This window comes from Rattus norvegicus, chromosome 17 (genome assembly GCF_021556685.1).
Source record: "Rattus norvegicus strain SHRSP/BbbUtx chromosome 17, alternate assembly SHRSP_T2T, whole genome shotgun sequence".
In the NCBI taxonomy this organism is placed as follows: domain Eukaryota; kingdom Metazoa; phylum Chordata; class Mammalia; order Rodentia; family Muridae; genus Rattus; species Rattus norvegicus.
Genome location: NC_141550.1, coordinates 91794176 through 91813507, shown reverse-complemented (window position 1 = coordinate 91813507; position 19332 = coordinate 91794176). Strand labels below are relative to the sequence as shown.

The 19332-nt window shown below is 40.0% G+C and overlaps 1 protein-coding gene and 1 long non-coding RNA gene across 5 annotated transcripts in view; one reads left to right on the top strand and one right to left on the bottom strand.

The window, feature by feature from the left end:
• Apbb1ip (amyloid beta precursor protein binding family B member 1 interacting protein) overlaps window positions 1-19332 on the bottom strand; it is a 93216-nt gene that overhangs the window by 38605 nt on the left and 35279 nt on the right. For all 4 annotated transcript variants that reach the window (XM_087590864.1, XM_087590867.1, XM_087590865.1 and 1 more), the window contains 4 exons: window positions 13449-13520; window positions 10746-10833; window positions 7504-7802; window positions 4939-5016 (listed from right to left, as the gene is read on the bottom strand). In XM_087590864.1, the coding sequence (XP_087446990.1) occupies window positions 4939-5016; window positions 7504-7802; window positions 10746-10833; window positions 13449-13520 (537 nt within the window). Of the gene's footprint in view, window positions 1-4938; window positions 5017-7503; window positions 7803-10745; window positions 10834-13448; window positions 13521-19332 lie in introns of those variants that run through there.
• On the top strand, window positions 31-5200 carry LOC148000316 (uncharacterized). The gene is made up of 2 exons (XR_015641938.1): window positions 31-4684; window positions 4768-5200. It is a non-coding gene; the product is annotated as an uncharacterized LOC148000316 (long non-coding RNA).

Below are 19332 nucleotides of genomic sequence, written 5' to 3'. Positions count from 1 at the left end.
TGCCTTGGTAATGAAACCTCATTTTTATTTGCAAGTTATTAAATGGGAAGTATTTTAGCCTTAAATCATGCAAATTACATTTTTGGACTTCTATAATAAGATTTACAAATGGAATTGTTCTTTGGTAACGGAGCTTTAGAATAAATTAAACTGACAAATTAGTCAGAGTGTGTTTCTGGCTTCCAAAGCTTGCCGCCAAAGCTTTGTACATCATTTGTAGTTCAAAATAATGTCAGCATTCTGCCAGATCCTTAAGAGCTCATACTTCTAATCGGGGGAAACCCTTGTGTTTTTATGAGGCTGGGTCTCCTAGTGTAACTCAAGCTGCCCTTGAACTTGGGTTTAAGTTTGGGTTTAGAGTGATCTTCCTACTTAGCCTTCTTCCTCTAACTCATTTTCATGGTTCAGAACACTCAAAGTCATTAGAAATGTAAGTAAAGAAATATATCTAATAAAAAAAACCACTCGAAGTTATTTTCCTCAACTTCAGAGCACTTCAATTATTTACTTAATGTGCTGTGTCACACACAGGGCCATGTCTTAGGAAATACAGTTGGAGAGTCAGGAACCCTCCTTCCTTTTCTACTGCTGAGTGCTCTGTTCTGGATCTCCCATGGATCCGAGCAGATCGTACCCCCGTATTTACTGCCATAAGTCACTGTAACTAAAAGGAGTAAAGCTTTCTTGTTTCTGGTAGATGGCTGGGAGATGCTGAAAGGCCCCAAAGTCTCCACAGGCCAGCCACATTAAGCCTACTTCGTCTGCTCCTTGTCCCACTGTCTCCTGAAAGAGACACGCCTCTTTTAATTTCTTTTCTAAAATCACACAATTGTGGTCCTCAGTTATAAATAGTCTGGTGATTTAAAAGTGTGTAATTATGACTTTTTAAAACTTACTCCTTCTCCCTCCATCCCTTCTTCCCTCTCTTGAGGGGATAAGGATCAAGCTCAGGCCCTTGCGCATGATTGAAAAACATCCTACCACTGAGGATATCCCAAGTCCTTGGGGTTTTATGGGCATAGGGTTTCCTAGTGTGATCAGGCTTCTCTTGATCCTCCTGTTGCAGCCTCTCAGTATATCCACACGTGTCACTCATTTGTACCTTAAGCCAACACATGCTCATCTGTGCTAGAACAATCTAGGACAAGTCCTCCCACTGTCATTCTCTACTATAATTTATGTTCCTTGGGAGCGTGTATGGTGGTTCTACCATGGAAGCATAGCCACTTGTATGCTCTTGATAGAGCAACTGTCCTTATTTATAAGGAACATAGTCTCTCTGACCCAAATGCAGCCACCTGGGAGAGTCACACATGGGACACTTAAGAAGGAACAGGACACCCACCTAGTCCAGGTCAGCCAACACTGTCACAGATCACTTGCGCATCCCTACAATTCATTTTCCATGAATCTGCCAGTACAGATTTTTAAAACCATTCATTAGTCTCCTATTTTCCAAATTAGAGCTCCCCAAAAGCTTAAGACATAGTCCAAACTCACTCTGCTACCTATGAGCTCATATGGCTCCCACAGGCCACTATAACATCAATTCCTTCCTTTCCTTTTACTCAGTAGCTCAATGAACTGTGGTCAACAGTCGTTTATTCTGTTCCATCTCGTCAAGCTAAGGGTTACTTGAGCATAAGATGTGCATTGCTTCATCAACGTTCACTTCTGTTTGGGGATCCCCTTTACTACTGCCTTGTGTATCTAGCTGCTTCCTGCTGCTGAGGACTTTGCTCAAGAACTACCTTCCCAGGGAGTCTTCATTATTGCCAATGAATGTGAGCAGTGGCTCCGGCACTACCTAGCAATACTTTTGGTTTCCTTTTTTTTTTTTCCTTTTCTGGCTCATGCATCTGGATTTTAAAAGATAATGATGGTGGTGGTGGTGGTAGTGGTGGTGTTGGTGTTGGTGTTGGTGATGGTGACAGTGATATTAATAATAATGATGATGATGATAATGATAATAATAATAATAATAGAAGGTCTTGCTGTGTAGTCCTAGCTGGGTCTGGACTTGGGGTTGTAGTCTAGGGTAGCTTTGAATCTGTAGTCCTCCTGCCTCTGGATTCTAAGTGCCAGGATAAGAGGCTTGAGACACCATACTGGACCTGGTTTAATTTTCTTCCCTGTATTTGGCTCGAATTTAGCTCAAAATGAGAAATGATCTCACTGGACTTGCTTGCCATTGTGCACACCGGTAACTCCTCTATAGCATTGAAAGGAAAAAGTTTAAAGTTGCCCCCTAGACAAAAGTTGAAGCCAAAAGCGGGCCCTGGAACTGCCTGTTCCAGAAACTAGCTGATCACAGAAAGAGTAATTGCACCAGCTGGTTCAGCCACTTTGTTCCAGAAACTAGCTAACCATAACAGCAGCTGACCATAATAGCAGCTGACCATAGTAGCAGGAACTGGTTAACCATAAAGTTAGATTAAAATCTTAAAGAACAATCATGAGAAACAGGAGGTTCTTCCTTATGATTCGGTAACAATCATGAGAAACAGGAGGTTCTTCCTTGGGATTCGGTATGGTTTTTCATTTAAATACCCCTTCTTCCAACCATTCAAGGTGGAACTCCTCTACCCCTGCTCGGGATACGAGTCTTGACCCCAGTGCACTGGTTTCTGTCATCCCTATCAATAAACTTGTTGATTGCATCAAGATTGGTCTCTCGTGAGTTCTTGGGGGGTCAGGTCATCCTGAGACTTGAGTGAGGGTCTCCCCACTTCGGGGGTCTTTCAGCATCAGGCTGCAATGTTAAAGAGATAAAGCCTCTAGAGGGTTTCCATGGAGACTCAGAGTGAATATAGGTAATGAATTAGTGGCTAGTGCATTAGGTGATGATAAATCACTGAGGAGAATTTTAGGGAGTAATGTGTACAGTTATGGGGACACTCTCACTTAAAAGGTGATTGAATACATAAAGGAAAGACAGGGAAAAGTCCAGTGAGAATCTGGGCAAGAGTGGAAGGGACAGGTAGGTACAAAGGTGCCATAACAAGGACTTATTTGAAGGACAGTTACAAGGACAGGTAGTTACAGTAAGGTAAATGTAGAAAGACAGCAGGGAGGGAGAAAGGAATGGAGAGAGGGAGGGATGGAGGGATGGAGAGAGGGAGGGATGGAGGGATGGATAGAACTGAGGCAAGGGAGATAATGGCAGCCACATCACACAGAGATAGGAGGGAGGGCACTGCAAGGGGTCTGGGTTCACTGTACAAGCTAGGCAGCCCCTGGGGGGCGCTCTTAGATAATGGAGACATGAGCGGAGAAGGCAAACTGGTATTCCAGTGGAAAGGGTGATCTCAGACAACAGCATGGCAATTCTTCCCTCCTGACCTGAGTGGTGCAGGATATATGTAGTTATGGCTGGAGCTGGTCATGACAGGCTCACGTGTTTCAGCATTCATCTCTCTCTGCTTCCAGACAGCAGGCGCCCCTTGACCACAGAACCTTATGCTCCTGCTCTTACAGCCTCTGACTATCTTGCTTCCATGTCTTTCCTGCTATCCTGGACTACAAGCTCAAATGGAGAGCCAAAGTCAACTCTTCCTCTCTAGGACTCCTACTGCTGGGCATTTGTCACAGCAACGAGGAAAGTAACTAGTCCAGTTCATTATCTGAGGTGCTTGTCACGGTGAGGAAGAGCTAACACATGCATGCAGAGAACAAGAAATTGATTGACATTTGCAATGAATGGAACCAGCTCTATCTGGAAAACATCTTCGCATATGAGCCTTGAAAGTCTGGATTTGGGGTTAGCCAAGGGATATTTACTGAATTGTTCACCATATATACAACTTCTTCATTCAAGAATTGATGTGACAAAGACAATTCACCTTAGTGAGAGAGGACGGATGCTTCAGTTGAAATAAGATGCAGACTGAATACTTGTCTCATTAACTAAACAAATTAACTAGCATCTTAATAGTAGATATAGTGTTCTGTCAGGTTAGATACAGGTAGAATACAACACATACGTTCCTCAAACACCCTATGCTCTACAAAAATGTTCAAGAAAATTATAGGCTAACTGATAAGAAGGGTTTGGAACAGATCACTCAAAGCTTACACAAATTAAAAACCAGATTAAACAACAGAGCCAATGTTTGATTCATGGGGAGACAACTAGATAAGCTTAAGGTCTAGAGGCTGCCCAAGGGGCATAAAATTCACACACACAAAAACCTGCGCACAAGTGAGGTCAAGGGATGCTGAGGTCTGACCCAATTAAAGCATGCCCAGAGAGTGTACCACCTGCTATAAGCAGACAGCTATGGAAGACCCCAGAGAGCATCCCTCAGGGAATGGAGTCCAGGATGAACTATTTTAAATTCTCAAAATGGAAATGAGAAGGCCCTTGCCTAGGTAGTAGCAAAACCAAAGACCTTTTTCTTTCTTGTTAAAGGGAATTTCTACTCCCACTCTCCTGGTTCATGGGAAAAAGTATGTGTAAATCAACAAAAAGTCACATGTGAGGTAATCAAATGCCTTCCCTTTTGGACACTCTTGCTCTCACTGTGGGGAGCTCTTTGCCATGGAGCAGCGAAAGCCCTTACAAGAAATGGATGGAGGCAGGTTCCTTACCTAGAAATCACAAACTAGCTAAATGATGTTAAAATGGTGTCATTTCACTGTGTGGAGAATTTTAAAAAAATATTATTTGGAAAGTGCTACTTGAGTTTTCTTTCTTTCTTTCTTTTTTTTTTTTTTTTATGATGTGGACCTCAGACTCCCAATGTTGTGGTCAACATGGATGTTGAGTTTTCTTTCAATGACAATGTTAGAGCTAAGGTCTTGTACATGCTAAGCAGATAACCTACAACTGACCTGTATTCCCAGAGGCACGTGAACATGTTATTTTACTGTTTACCAGTAACTATAATATGACATCATTAATTTAACTACTCTATGCAGATGTGTTTGATAGCTTACCTTCTTAACCTTGGCTTCCTTCAACTTTTCCAGTGCCAACTTAATCTTATCAGCCTTTGCTAGGGCTTCTTCTTCCTCCTGTAAAACAGCAAGACAGCATCCAATAAATTACACCAGTATGAAACGGTGTGCTGGTGCTAGGACCTAGTCCATTTAGAGTAACAAAATAACCAAATTTCACACCCTCCATTTTCAGAATGTAAGTAACACCTCTGGCTAAAATATTCCACTTGAATATGTAGAGAGCAACTGCTGTGGATAGCCTTGAGGATTCAAAAAGATGAGACTATGACTTCAACAACTGTCTCATATTCTTAGAACATGCTATTCTGCGCTCAGCTCATAGAACAGGGGGCTGTGTTAGTGTGAATGAAGCAATATCCCTCAAGAATTGAACTTTGTCCCTAGCTGGTGGTGCTGTTTGGGGAAGTAATAGATTTTCGGATGTGGAACCTTGCTGGAGGAAGTACATTGGTCGAAGTGGGCTTTGTATGACCTTGTCCCACTCCCAGTTGGCTTTCTGCTTCTATCCTGTGACTAGAATGTGATCAGTTAGCTTCCTGCTCTGGTAGCCTTCTGTTGGGTCTCCCCCAACATGATAGGATTTCTCTATAGGACTATAAGCTAAAATAAACCCATAAACTGCTTTGGTTGTAGTATTTTATCACAGCAGCAGAGAAGTAAGTAATGTGGACACTGACCTACAGACTCTGTTAAGGCATCCACCCTACGGGAGGTGAGCACTTCCTAAGACTGTACCAATCCTCAGACTATGGGATCTACTTAGAGGACAGGCTTTTATTAGAAGCTTCACAGGGTCCTTAACAGCCTATGTTTTAGTTTGGAAAGCCCAAGCTTAACCTTATAAATCACAAAACCTTTAAAGCAAAACAAAATAAACAAACAAAATAAAATAAATGAAATGCCCCACCAGTGAACACATAGGAGCATCAGCAAAGAGTGTGAGATATTCTTATGCATCTAAATACCACTGACTTTTAATGGCTCTTCTACCAATCTATTTGTCTGTCTGTCTATCCACCTACCTATGTATGTATGTATGTATGTATGTATGTATGTATGTATGTATGTTTGTATCTATCTATCTATCTATCTATCTATCTATCTATCTATCTATCTATCTATCTATCTATCTATGTATCTATCTATGTATCTATCTATCTATGTACATATGTATGTATGTATGTATGTATGTATGTATGTATGTATGTATGTATCTATCTATCTATCTATCTATCTATCTTCTGTTTATTTATACTGATAAGGATTTGAATTGTTTATTTATACTGATAAGGAAACAAAGTGTTCCAGGTACATCTCCACCGTTTAAAAGTAGAATTATCTCTTTACAAATCACTGGTTTCTGAAGTAATTTTGAGTGCCACAGCTTTAGGAACCTTGAAAGTGAGGAACTTAGTAAGTCTCTACCTGCACATTCAACTTTGTCTTTACTTTCAAGGAATTCATGACCCCTCCACCCCTGAGCGGCCTCTGCTTTGTCTTAATCAAGGTAGCAATGAGTGTGGTAATGTGTGGATTTAACATGTGATTTACATTTACAATTGTAGGCATTCCCAGGACCATTACGATGATTTGAATGATACCAACCACCATCTTTCAGCACAATGGGAACCCACAGGACACTGAGCTGGATTCTCACTTGGAAATATTTTTAAGGGGCCCATTTAAGAAAAAGTCTTCAAAGTGTTTTTACTCTTTTTTTGAAAGACATGTAATTAACATGCCAAATGATGACAATGTAGTTATTTTACAAAGCTTAACAATTTATAAATACCAAACATTTATTATCTGTTTTTGCCCTCCCCAATGAAGGAATTCCAAAGATACATGGTCTCTGCCCTATTGAAAAGAGTGGCCAGAGGCCATAATTCAATTTAGCTCAAATTAAAACTATTATTTTCTATATTCTGGACTAAGAACAGGGACAATGAAACACATAAATCAATTTCTTAATTCATGCAAAGTTAATGAAACATGTCCTCTGAAGTTTGAATATTATTAAGGAATATGCACATGAAAATGTTACTTTTACCCAAGCTATGATAAATACTATATTTAGTCTTAATGTGTTCTTCATACGCATTTGCTACACTTTAGATATCCTCATCAAAACACATGTTGAAGTTTAATTCCCTTGTGGAGGATTAAAAAGTAAGACCCAGTGGTACTTTTAAAAATCAAGAGGGCTATGAGCAGAAAGTCCTCTCTAAAAACTGGGAAGCTGCCAGAACCATTCTTTCATATTCCCCAACCTTCAGAATTCTGAGCTAAATAGACCTTTTTTCTTTTATACATTACATGCCTGTGGTATTCAGTTACAGCGACGGAAAACAGATTAAGACAACACTGCTCCTGAAGCCTCTCTGGATTTGAAATAAACACACAATCCTCTTTTTTTTTTTTCTTCCTCAGTACCTCAGAGGTCTAGGCATACAAATGTAATTGTCCCTTCAAGGAAAGTCCAAGGTGATGGGTAGTAAGTGAATAGCAATGGTGCTGCCATCTTGGCTCCTGTGGACTTACTTTAGAGAGAGGTTTAGGAGGAGGAGGAGGTGGAGGGGGTAGAAGGTCTAGCATGGGATCTGCTGGTGGAGGTGGTAAAGCTTCCTCGTAGTCGCTAACATCAAAAGCAGCAGCATTTGCTCCATAACCTCTTGGGGCTGTACCCTGGCCATCTGAGGCCTCCAGAAGTGCTGAGTGACCTTGATTCTGAGAGGACTCTTTCTGAGCCTGGATGGTTCTCTGTTCGGCTTCACTTATATCTGCTACCAGATCTGCCATGAGGGCATCTAAATCTTGGTCTTCCAGTGCATTTAAGGACTCTAAAAGGAAAAATAGCATCAATATTTGAAAACCAACCAACTATTTGTATCGGGTGTTTTAAAAAAGAGCGATATGTACATAGGTGGGATTCTTTATTTAAATTTTTATGATACAGTAATAAAGGTGAAAGTATTTTTATGCAGTGGCACACATGCACATATCGGGACTCCTGGAAGGATACACTCAGTGCTTAGTGCGAGTAAGTTCCTAACAAGAAGAAAAGGGGAAATGTGCTCTACCCTGGAGTGTTTCCAGCTACAGAGGCACATGAACGGATGCCTACGTAGGGACTCTTGAATATTTTGGTGAAAGAGCCTTGGTCTTTGGAAGAGTAGAGGAGGAGGAAAGTGGAAGTGGGTGGGAGGGGAGTTGTCCCACTGGTAGTAGCTGGGTTCCCACCTTTAGGAAGTGCAGAGCAAACCTCTGTAAGCCCTCCAGATAACCACAGGGAACCTTAATCCTTCAGTGCAGGATTAATGCAGCAAAAGTATAAGAGAAAACAACACAGCGAAGGTATAAGAGAAAATAAAAAGGAGACTAAGTAGTAAAGATTTTATGAAGGCAGGGAGCTGGGAGAGCTTTCATAAGAAAGAGTGAACACAGCTTTTTAGGACAATGGAAAAGGAGGAGAGCTCTTTCAGGTCTCGGCCAACTATGAGGTAAGGTCACATGCAGACTCAGCAAGCTGACTAGAGTGCAGGGGGTGGAGGGGGTGGTGTTGGTGGGTAGCATCAGCAGAGCCGTGCTGGAAATCAGGCATTTACCTCATGATGATGCAGTGAAGAAGAATAGACCCTGTGAATGATGACCCCGAATGAGGAAGTGGGATTGTCAGAAACGGAGTCTGGTAAACAGCAGAGAGCACTGTGAGTCGGCTCCTTGCTGGACAACATCGGTGCCATGTAGCACAGAGCTTCAGAATAACAGTTCTGGCATAGGATTCATTCCAAGGTTTGACCATCAAATGCGTGAAGCAGGTTTTTTTTTTAAATCATTTTTGCATAAAAATATTATTTTAAAATTATTTAGAGATATGACCAAAAACTGAAACTTGTTCATAATTTCCTAACATGGCCAGTCACAACTGTTAACAAAAAACCTTTTAATAAACATTAATATAAATTATTATAGCTATATTATATATAGTTATAAGCACTTTCGTGATAAAATTCCTATAGTGATATTCCTATTACTGTCTACAGAAAAGTTCATTTTATATTAAAATGTTCTTTAATATTTTATTAATCTGTCAAAGAGCCCAAAATTTATTGCTATAGGTTAAATGTGTCAATATTGATTAATTATTTTATTAGTCAATGTAAAATTACATACTGAAGAATTGGGAATGAGAAATGGATTCTATTCTTTTTTTTTTTTTCTTTTCTTTTTTTCGGAGCTGGGGACCAAACCCAGGGCCTTGCGCTTGCTAGGCAAGCGCTCTACCACTGAGCTAAATCCCCAACCCCAATGGATTCTATTCTTAAGTCTGTCACTCTATGAATTTTTAATTCATTTTAAATTAATTTGTTTAACTTACTTTTAACTCATTTTAGCAGTAATTTAACTGAGGACAATAAAAACGCATTCTAAGCTAATTTAACCTTCTATAACACATAAGGAATTTGGTAGCTTTGTCCTCTCCCAAAGCTGTCCATCCATGGGCATCTTGTCCCTGTGTTGCCATCTTGTAACATGACTGCTTGGAGATTTATGGGTTTCTTTGGTACTTTTTTGATACTAAGTATTAAGTGCTCAGAAAACCTAGAGTTGACTATAGCAGTACAAACACTGACTAAACCTAAATTTTAGTGGAACTGATGATAAAGTGTTCATTTGTGTCACTTCCAGAGGCAGAGTCAGGTGAAAGTCTGAGAGTTCAAGGCAGCCATAGTCTACATAGAAAGTTCGAGGTCAGCCAGGGCTCCATCATGAGACAAAGTCAACAAAACAAATTAAACTAGAAAACCCCCAAACAAAACACCCACTGGAGGCCATTTGTGCAAGTGTCTGTTAGACATGGCTGTCAAAATCCCCCAAAGGTGGACTACTCTTGGGAAACTTCATGGATGCTATTGTCTGGGTGAACATTTTTTAATGATGAAAGGAAGAGTGTAGAAAAAGAGTGTAGAGTAGAGACCACTAGAAAGAGGTGAATTATAACCGACCAATCGTCAGTCACTGGTGCCTGTGGGCTTATCATGAAAATGCTGCAAAAGACAGAAACAGCAAAGCCGGGTGAGAAATGGAAACAGAAGCTGGGGCTTAGGTTCTGCTTTGAGCTTCTCTGTACCTTCAGTTGTTTTGGTTTGGGGTCACTGAAAGTCTTGGCTACTCTTTTAAACAGTTCTAGCAAGGCTGCCCTTGTGGCTCAATGACGGACATCAAGAGTTCCAGTGAATTCTCACTAACACGGAAGTGATTATTATTATTTCAAGATTTATCATGATTTCAATGACATCAGAATGAACAGTTAGTTTCCCGCAATAAATAGAAAAAAGGATCTTGCTATAAAGCATTGATCTCCAGAGGATCGAAAGCTTCAAACAGTAAATTGTATACAAGCACATGTACGTAATTCAAAATACTATATTTAGAATAAAATGCATTTGGAATCAGTCCCCATTCATATACGATCAATTGTTATTAAACACTTAAATTTTGTTCTTGAAGAGTCACTCCTTACTGACCCATTAATAATAAGAAATGTTCCTTTCTTTTTCAAAAGGTGAGACTTTTCATAAATGGAAGTCTTTTTCATTATAGGTGAAGATATCTAATTGACTTCATTAATTTAATGTAGACACAGTAAATGACAATGTACTATCCAAGACTTATGCACTATTTCCCATGATGCCCACATTCCCTTAGTTTTGTGGTCATAGTATAGTGCCATGGAGACCTTGGTCACTGTTATGGCTTAAGAAACAAGTTTCTGTGCTTACCATTTAAATCCTTAAACCCCACACTGAAGTTAAACTCTTCTCGGGGTGGCTTGGGTTCTGCAGGAGGAAGAGTGTCCACTCCTAAACTCTGTGAAAACAGATCCCACAGTTTATGTGAGTGATTCACAAAACCAACATTTCTGAAGCCCAAACCACTCATTATTCATACATTCTCTCTCCAAATATGCCCTTTAAAAAACGTGTTTTTACTTGAAAAACGTTTTATCATATTTCTTTTCCAGTATAGAAAACTTCAGCTTAAAAAACCTATTCTATAAAACATGTTTTGAAACAGACCATGTTAATTGAGAATAATGAGAAGAGAATAGTTAATTTTTCTAAACAACAGAAAAACTTTGCTGATCTGGTGAAGGTGCTTACTATACACAATTTTATAAGGATCTACACAGTGACATCAAAGGAGAAAGATGTCCAGTTATCTGGAGAAGAAATTCTTCTACAAAAACCTTTCAATTATTTGTTTACTCCCAATTACTTGTGTAGTCCAAGGGAGTTAATGTTCTGGTGGTTCCAACAGTGGCGGAGAAACAAGTGCCCCCAGAAGGGCTGTTCATGCCAAGCTACTGTTTTAGCACCGAGCTGCATTCTGAGACTGCTTGTTTTGCTTTTGTTGGTTTTTGATATTATATTCTCATTGTTTATCTTTTTGCCATGCAGAAATGTTTCCATTTTAAAGTATTTCATTTTATGTTTTGTACTTTCTGTGTGCTATCTTATTTTAGATGTGGTTGTATTTTAAGATTATAAGCACTTTTCCCCCCTCTGTATTTTCTCTCCCTTATATATTTATGACTTTGATCCATGGAACTCTTTAAGTTATAAAGCATGAGCTGGAGCAATGCCTCAACAGCTGTGTTACTCCAACACCATTTATTACATTATAATTTTCGTATTTACTTAGAAGGTGACCTTTATCAGAATATGTGGGAGAGACCGGGGAACACAAACAGAACAATGTGTTAAGCATTCAGAAATCTGGAAGAAAATTAAACTGGGATTCTTCAGATAACTGTTTCAACTTTTCTGTAAGCTTGAAATTGTTTTTCAGCATTACAATCACATTGTTGCATTTCAACCCATTTTAATTTTTCCTTATTTTAGGAAACTGTAGATAGCAAGGTTTACCCATTACTCTTAATCATACCTCTGATTTCAAGGAAAAGATCAGGTACAAAATTCAGGCATAGAGATCAAAACAGCAGCTCTTTGACTGGGGAAATACCCAGTCATCTTAGAAGGAAGTTAGGAATGTTCAAATTACAGAACAGGTTGTAGACAAGCACAGGATAGGGCCTTCCTTCTCCAGACTCAAACCTTGGGACCCATCTGGGAGACTCCCATGAACCACTTGAACTCAGAACCCCATCAGCTTGGGCATAACAAAGACCAAAACTCAAATGATTGTAGCAGATCTAAGAGATGAGGTGAGTCTCCTTTCTTACTCTGACCAGTCAGGATGATCATTTCTTCCATTAGTCAAAGATGTGAGTAAATGTACGGAAAAGGACTTTGGCCTACTGAAATGTGATTATGTTATAAATCCCACCATCAAACAATGTGATTTCCTCAAAGCCTCATATTTTTCTGTTCTTTTAAAAATTAAAAAAAATCTATTGATCTATTGGTGTATGTGTGTGTGTGTGTGAGAGAGAGAGAGAGAGAGAGTGTGTGTGTGTGAGTGAGAGAGAGAGAGAGAGAGAGAGAGAGAGAGAGAGAGAGTGTGTGTGTGTGTGTGTGTGTGTGTGTACATGTGTCATGCATGGTACTCATGTGAAGGTCATAAACCAACTTGCAGAGATCAGTTCTTTCCTGGAGATTGCACTCAGGTCATCAGGTTTGATAGCAAGTGCCTCTCCTCTTTTAGAGAATCCAAACTTCATGAATTTTATTGGGAACAGAAAATAGATGCTAACTAAAAATGATTAATTTCCCTTAAGCAAACTGTCTTCAAAGCAGACTGTACATCTGTTTTGAGGAGACCTTAACACTCTCACCCTTTTTAGATTATGTGTTATCTGTATTACAGCATTGTGTGTGGAAGTGATGAGTTTAGTGACCTCAGAAACTAAGAAACATTTGTAAGGACATTAAAGTCAGAGAAAAGCTCACAGAACACTGTGACCTGAGTCAGTGGTCGTTCAGCCTCTGACTCAGGGTTCTAGATGAACTGCCACAGTGAGGTCACTCTAGTCTTGATTGGCTGCTTTTCTCAGATATGTAGCCTGCGGCTGAGTGCCTTTCATGCTTCCTAGAAGGGACTGAGTTCATACAGTCCATCGAGAACGTCATAAGAGTACTTTGAAATAGAATATTTCCTTCAAGGATGACACAAAAGCATGCTACTCAGTGCCATGTTGTCAGCTAGACTCTACGTAGATAAATGCTAGTGTTGTTGCTTAGACGTCGTTGTTGAAGGAAGTATGGGAGTTCCTCCACTGAACATGATAAACATGGACACTGACATAACCATGTATGTGTGATCGTTACATTAAACCATGTGCACTGAGGAGCAGAACCAATGAGAAGCTTTATTATTTTCTCCCTTCATTGTCATAGTTACATCAGAGCACATGATGTTGCTAATCTCTGACATTTTTTAAGGGAAGCACTCGTATCAAATCCTGCAATCCCCACCCACCTCTGTCCCACCTCCATAGTTTTCAAGTTAAAGAGAGGGTTTACCTGGGTCAAGAGATCCATCTCCCCCAGCAGAGTGCTGAACATCTGGTCTATGTCTTCATTTGATTCACCCATCTGAAACAGAAAGAAATGGAGACATTAGAGGTCTCTAAAAGCTTATCAGGGAATACATATGTTTTCATTCTTTCCTTCAGAATCAAGCAATCCACAAAGAGAACAGCTTGGAGAAGAAGGTCCTGAATGCCTTGAAATGCCATGTTTGTCTGGCATCTAATTTGATGTCTGAGGTTGAGCTAAGTTTTGGGACCTGCTGCAGAGCAAATCCCAAACTTGTTTTTCCAGTCTAAAGTACTGTCCTTGGGGCCAAGTGGACAAAGTGTTCTGGTATTCACTTCACCATAGGATTCTTCTATCAGAAAGAGAGAAAGCCTCATGCCACTCTTGATGGTTTGATTGTTGACTTGTTCCAGTGGAATATCAATGAGATTAGTGAAGCATACTTCTACAAAGTTTCCAGAGAAGAACGGATTAGTCCCTAGACTTATTTATGACAAGATAATACTTTTGGGAAGTGGTGAAAAGTAGGAAGTGGGCCTAGCTGAAAGAAGTAAGTCGTGGGTGTGTCCATGCTGGGTGCAGCTACATCTTGCTCTGACCTCTCCCTGTATCTCCTTTCTCTGCTTCCTGTCCATCAAAGAATGATCAGCCTAGTTCATGTTTCTGCCATTGTGACAATCTGCCTGGATGAAGAAACTGGATTAATGTTTCTGAAATCAAGAGTCAAAATAATATCTTCCCTCCTTTTGAATTTGTTTTTTTTTTTTTTTTTTTGGTTCTTTTTTTTTCGGAGCTGGGGACCGAACCCAGGGCCTTGCGCTTCCTAGGTAAGCGCTCTACCACTGAGCTAAATCCCCAGCCCTGAATTTGTTTGTCGTTGGTCACTGTGATGACAGAGCTACTAAGATATCATACTATGGGGGTTGGGGATTTAGCTCAGTGGTAGAGCACTTGCCTAGCAAGCACAAGGCCCTGGGTTCGGTCCCCAGCTCCGGAAAAAAAAGAAAAAAAAAAAAAAGATACCATACTATGAGGTCAGAGGAATGTAAAGATTTACATCCATTTAAAAACACACTAAAATGTTACTGCATTTCAAAATACCCGTGATTAAATGTATTTACCAAATGGTCCTCTAATTATAAATATATCTGTGAAATAACAACAGCTTTGGTACATTTGTCTGTAAGTACACGGAAGTCCCAGGGTAAAGCAAAAAGAGCAGAAATGAAGGATATTTTTCATCATAAACTTCTTTTATCCCCTAAACCAAATGAAACAATTGTCCAAGAAAGGGGAAGTGTTAGGTTATGACAAAATGTAGGAAGGTGCTTTGGAAGGGACAAGCAGCTGCTCTCCTTCCTAACAGTTTTTGGCAAGGCCGAATGGAGAAATGAGGAGACAAGAATATTCATTCTTCAAGGACTGCTTGGTAGCCTGTAGTACGTGACAAAGGGAATAAAGTGTGTTACATGTAAAATGAAGGATTCCCCCAAGACCATTCCTAAGGGTTCTAAACACTATGTGACATTACAAGACCAATGTCAATCGCACAGCAACAGTCTGGTGTGGGTAGAGGATCAGTGTGTATTCGATCAGGCCTGTGAATCCAGTCTTGTTCCCACTAAGCAAAAACACTTAGAAAATACCCTGCACTCAACACGTCAAGACTTTTTCTTGGTGAAATTCCTTTATAGCATCTATAATCATGCACTGTTCAACAACTTGCCATTATTTTGTCAAGGACAGACTGCGCTAACCACTATGGTCTTTGGGGCATATTTCTGGATGGTGGTGCAGCCATTTTAGTTTGTGTAGGTCTACTCTATGAGCTCCTAACAACCAAACATACCTAAACATGCATTGCTCAAAGCGTATCTCTGCTGCTGGCTGACTGGTAGCTGTGGTATTATCAGTGACCTACATAACTAAGAATACAGGAAGATGGGTATATGAAGTTTAAAGTACTTGAGTATCCTTGGATTTGGGAATCCATACGCATTTCTGGAATCATCCCGCAGGCGTTGAAGGATGACTGTGCTTGAGCCAACAATATTTGAGCACAGGTACATATGTGCTTCTGTTTTCATATGGACACATGAATATATGCAGAGAAATGATGTTATATAAGTACACAATGATTGCTATGCACTTATTATGCTTTCACAATGATCAATATGACCAATATTTACATTTAAATATATAATTATTTCAATTGATTATTTTAAACAATACTCTTTTTTTCACATATACGTTAATATGCAGGTCAGGTTTAAAAGAGTAGGATTTTTTAATTCTTTCAGTAGAATATATGAATTATACACAATAGTAGGTCTCATTATTTTTATACATGAACTTCTCACCGTATTTTGATAATATCCTGCCCCTGTTATCCACTCAAGTCCCCCTCTCAATCTTGCCAATCCCTTTCCTCTCTGTAAATAGTTCCCTTTTACTTTTTAAAATCATTTCTTGGGATATATATGTGTGACCCAGTGAGTTTCATTAATGCTGCTTATAGGAACATACCCATGTATATATGGGTATGTTCCTATAAAGTATTTTACCAGGAGCTATACCACTGAAAAAAATTTCCCTCCTTATTAACAACTAACTGTGTGCAAGTCATCATGGGAAAATGGGTCCCATGAAGCCTTCCCACTTCTACTGCAATATATTGACAGGTTCAATTTTGTGAAGTTCATCTGCAGTTAATCACAGCTACTAAGAGTTCGAGAGTATATGAGCCACTAAATGCTTGGTCAGTGTTCCCACCAATCCCCACACTTCCTTCCAGCTTTTATATTTTTTCTGCTCCTTACTGCACTAGTTCCCAGAGTCTTGGAGAAGGCAATATAGATGTCTCATTTATGGCTGGGCACTCAACAGTCATTTATTCTCAGTATCTTGACCTGTTGTTAATCTTCTGAGTAACTGTTGACCACCGAATAAAGAAACACATTTGACCAAAGCTGACACAAAATTAATTTGAAGGCAATTTGATGGGCATATCCTATCTATTTGGCAAAACAACCACAGTGGGTCTATGACCTTCTCAGCCATGAAATTTGCTCAGGTTGGTGTTAGAATTTCCTCCTATAAAGCAGGCATCAAGTCCAGTCAGAAAGCAGTTGTGTGGTGGTTGGAAGGAGAATGGCCCCCATAGGCTTATATGTTTGAATGTTTGAACACTTGGTTCCCAACCGGAACTGTTTGGGAAGGATTAGGAGCAAAGCTCCTGTTACTCTATCACTCTAGTGTTCTCTCTCTCTCTCTCTCTCTCTCTCTCTCTCTCTCTTTCTGTCCTTGTGCATACATGTGTGGTGGCACACATGTTGTTTTTCTGTCTCTTTCTGTCTTGTGGTTGTCACCTGACATGTAAGCTCTCAGCTACCACTGCATTGCTATGCCTGCCTACTGCCATGCTCCCTTTCCTGATGGCCACAGACTCCCCCTCTGAAACTGTAAGCAAGCTCCCAATTAAATACTTTCTTTTAAAAGTTGCCTTAGTTATGGGATTCCCAGCAATAGAAAGTAACAGTTGGTTATCCCATAGAAGACTTGTCATTATTGCATGAATGGGCTCATCTTGCCTGGCCAAGCAGGATTGCTACACAAAGGGTCCACAGCTGAGCAGGCCTGTCAATGACCATCCTTTCTCAGCAGTCTGTATGACACTTCTGGTGCTATGACAATTAGTCAGCAGCTAGGAAACATCTAGTCAAGTTCTAGCTGGATTTCTCTATACACAGCAACTATAATATGTGAAGTATTCAGTACTGTGATCTTTCCATCAAGATTTTCTGGGCAGCTAGGAGCAGTAGCAATTGCTTGTATTATTTGGCCTCAGGAGCTTCCCTGACCAACAACTCCTAAGAGTATAGTCCACCTGGACACTGACTTTTTTTTCTTTAGTAATCTATGGCTTCAGGGTGGAGTATGGCTCAGTAGATAAGAGTAGTACTCTTGCAAAGGACCTGGGTTCTCTTCTAAGCACTCCTGCCTATCTCTGGCTCTGGAAGGCCTAATAGCTCTAACCTCCCTGGGTACCTATACTCAGATGACATATCTCTCCCCTGTATACACACATGTGTGCACATGCACACGCGTGCGCGCACGTGCACGCGCGCACACACACACACACACACACACACACACACACAAAAGAAATCTTTAAGGCTTTTTGGAATAGCTTTATCTATTGGCACAGGATACCTGCATTCAAACTCTTCTAAAAGATTTTTTTCTTACTCTTTTGATTAGCTTATAGCATATCAAATTTTCTTTTGGCTTTCTCATACATAGTTTCTACCATGCAGGTCTAAAACGCCAAGACTTAAAAAAAACAAAACAAAACAAAACAACAAAAACATTTGAGACAAAGTCTCACTTATGTATCCCTGGCTGGCTTGGTACTCATTATATAGACCAGGGTAACTCCAAACTCAGATCTGTCTGCCTCTCCTGAAAGCTGGGCCTAGAGACATATACCACCGTGCCCAGCAACAGTGAGAGTCTTAAAACCATAATTACAATCCTATTATCTATGGTTTGTTTAATAATAAATCATTTGCTGAAATAGGCCAGGCCAAGGCAGAACAATTTATTTTGAAAACTTACAGTTTACCTTATAAATGATTTTAGTTTAGTATTTAAGTAGTAACAGCTTTGGTTTTCTTGGCTTTAATCAATTTCTGCCTCTTTATAATAATTACATATAAAGAGTACTTCTGCTCTACCCATGGATTGTTTTCTGAAAAACAACTCAAATGACTTTTAAAAGCACCCCAGTTTACGGAAGAAGACTGTAACAGTACTATGCATCTGGCACTACCCACATTGCAAAAACTCTCTGTAAGCCAACATTTGCCTCCCAGGACAGGATTAGAAGAGTAGAACACAAACCTTCTTTATTCTAGGGTGTGTGTGAATCTGTGAATACTCTCCAAATATCCGCCCTGCAATGTCTAAGCTCTTCAAATTATTCTCAGCAGTAATCTCGGTCTTTAGCATCCTTGCTACAGACGGTCAGCTAACGTATGTCTTTTCTTTCTGAAGTACTTAGACTCGGATATTTTGTTAAAGCAACAAAAATTATACTAATACACTCTGCTTTTCAAATTTCTTACAAAATGGAGGAAAATATGTAGGTGAGTAAAATATTTATGTTTTTGTACATTGTAAAATAAAATGCTATTCAAAAATCTTAGAATGAATTTTTCATTCATTACTTTTATGAGGAAAAATTAGCAGAATAAATAATAAAATTATGCAATTGCTCATGTAAAGTTATTTTATTAGAGTCTTTTTTTTAATGGTGGAAATAAAAAGTATATATTTAGAATTAACCATCTGGACTCACTTTAGATGACCCCAATCTTGTTGGCAGCATCTAGAGCGTCGTAGTCAGAAGCCAAGCTAACATACCCCTTCTCCCCGTCAGGCCTTATCAGGGTCTTGACTTTGGCCACATCAATGTCATAGAGTTTCTTCACGGCCTGTTTGATCCGGTGCTTGTTGGCCTTGACATCCGCAATGAACACAAGAGTGTAGTTGTCCTCTATTTTCTTCATGGCCGACTCGGTGGTCAGTGGAATTTGATGATAGCAGAGTGGTCAAGCTTCTTTCTCCTGGGTGCACTCTTTCGAGGACATTTGTCCGCCTCCGGAGCCGCAGGGTCTTGGGCCGCAGGAAAGTGGGTGACAATCGGATCTTCTTTTTTTTGTGGCTGTGGACGCCTTTCAGCACCGCCTTCTTAGCTTTCAAGACTTTGGCTTCGGCTTTGAGAGGGGCAGGGGGCTTCCTTCTTCGCTTTCGGCGCCATCTTGGCGAAAAGCTGTTTTATTAGAGTCTTATGCGGCATAGCAATGTG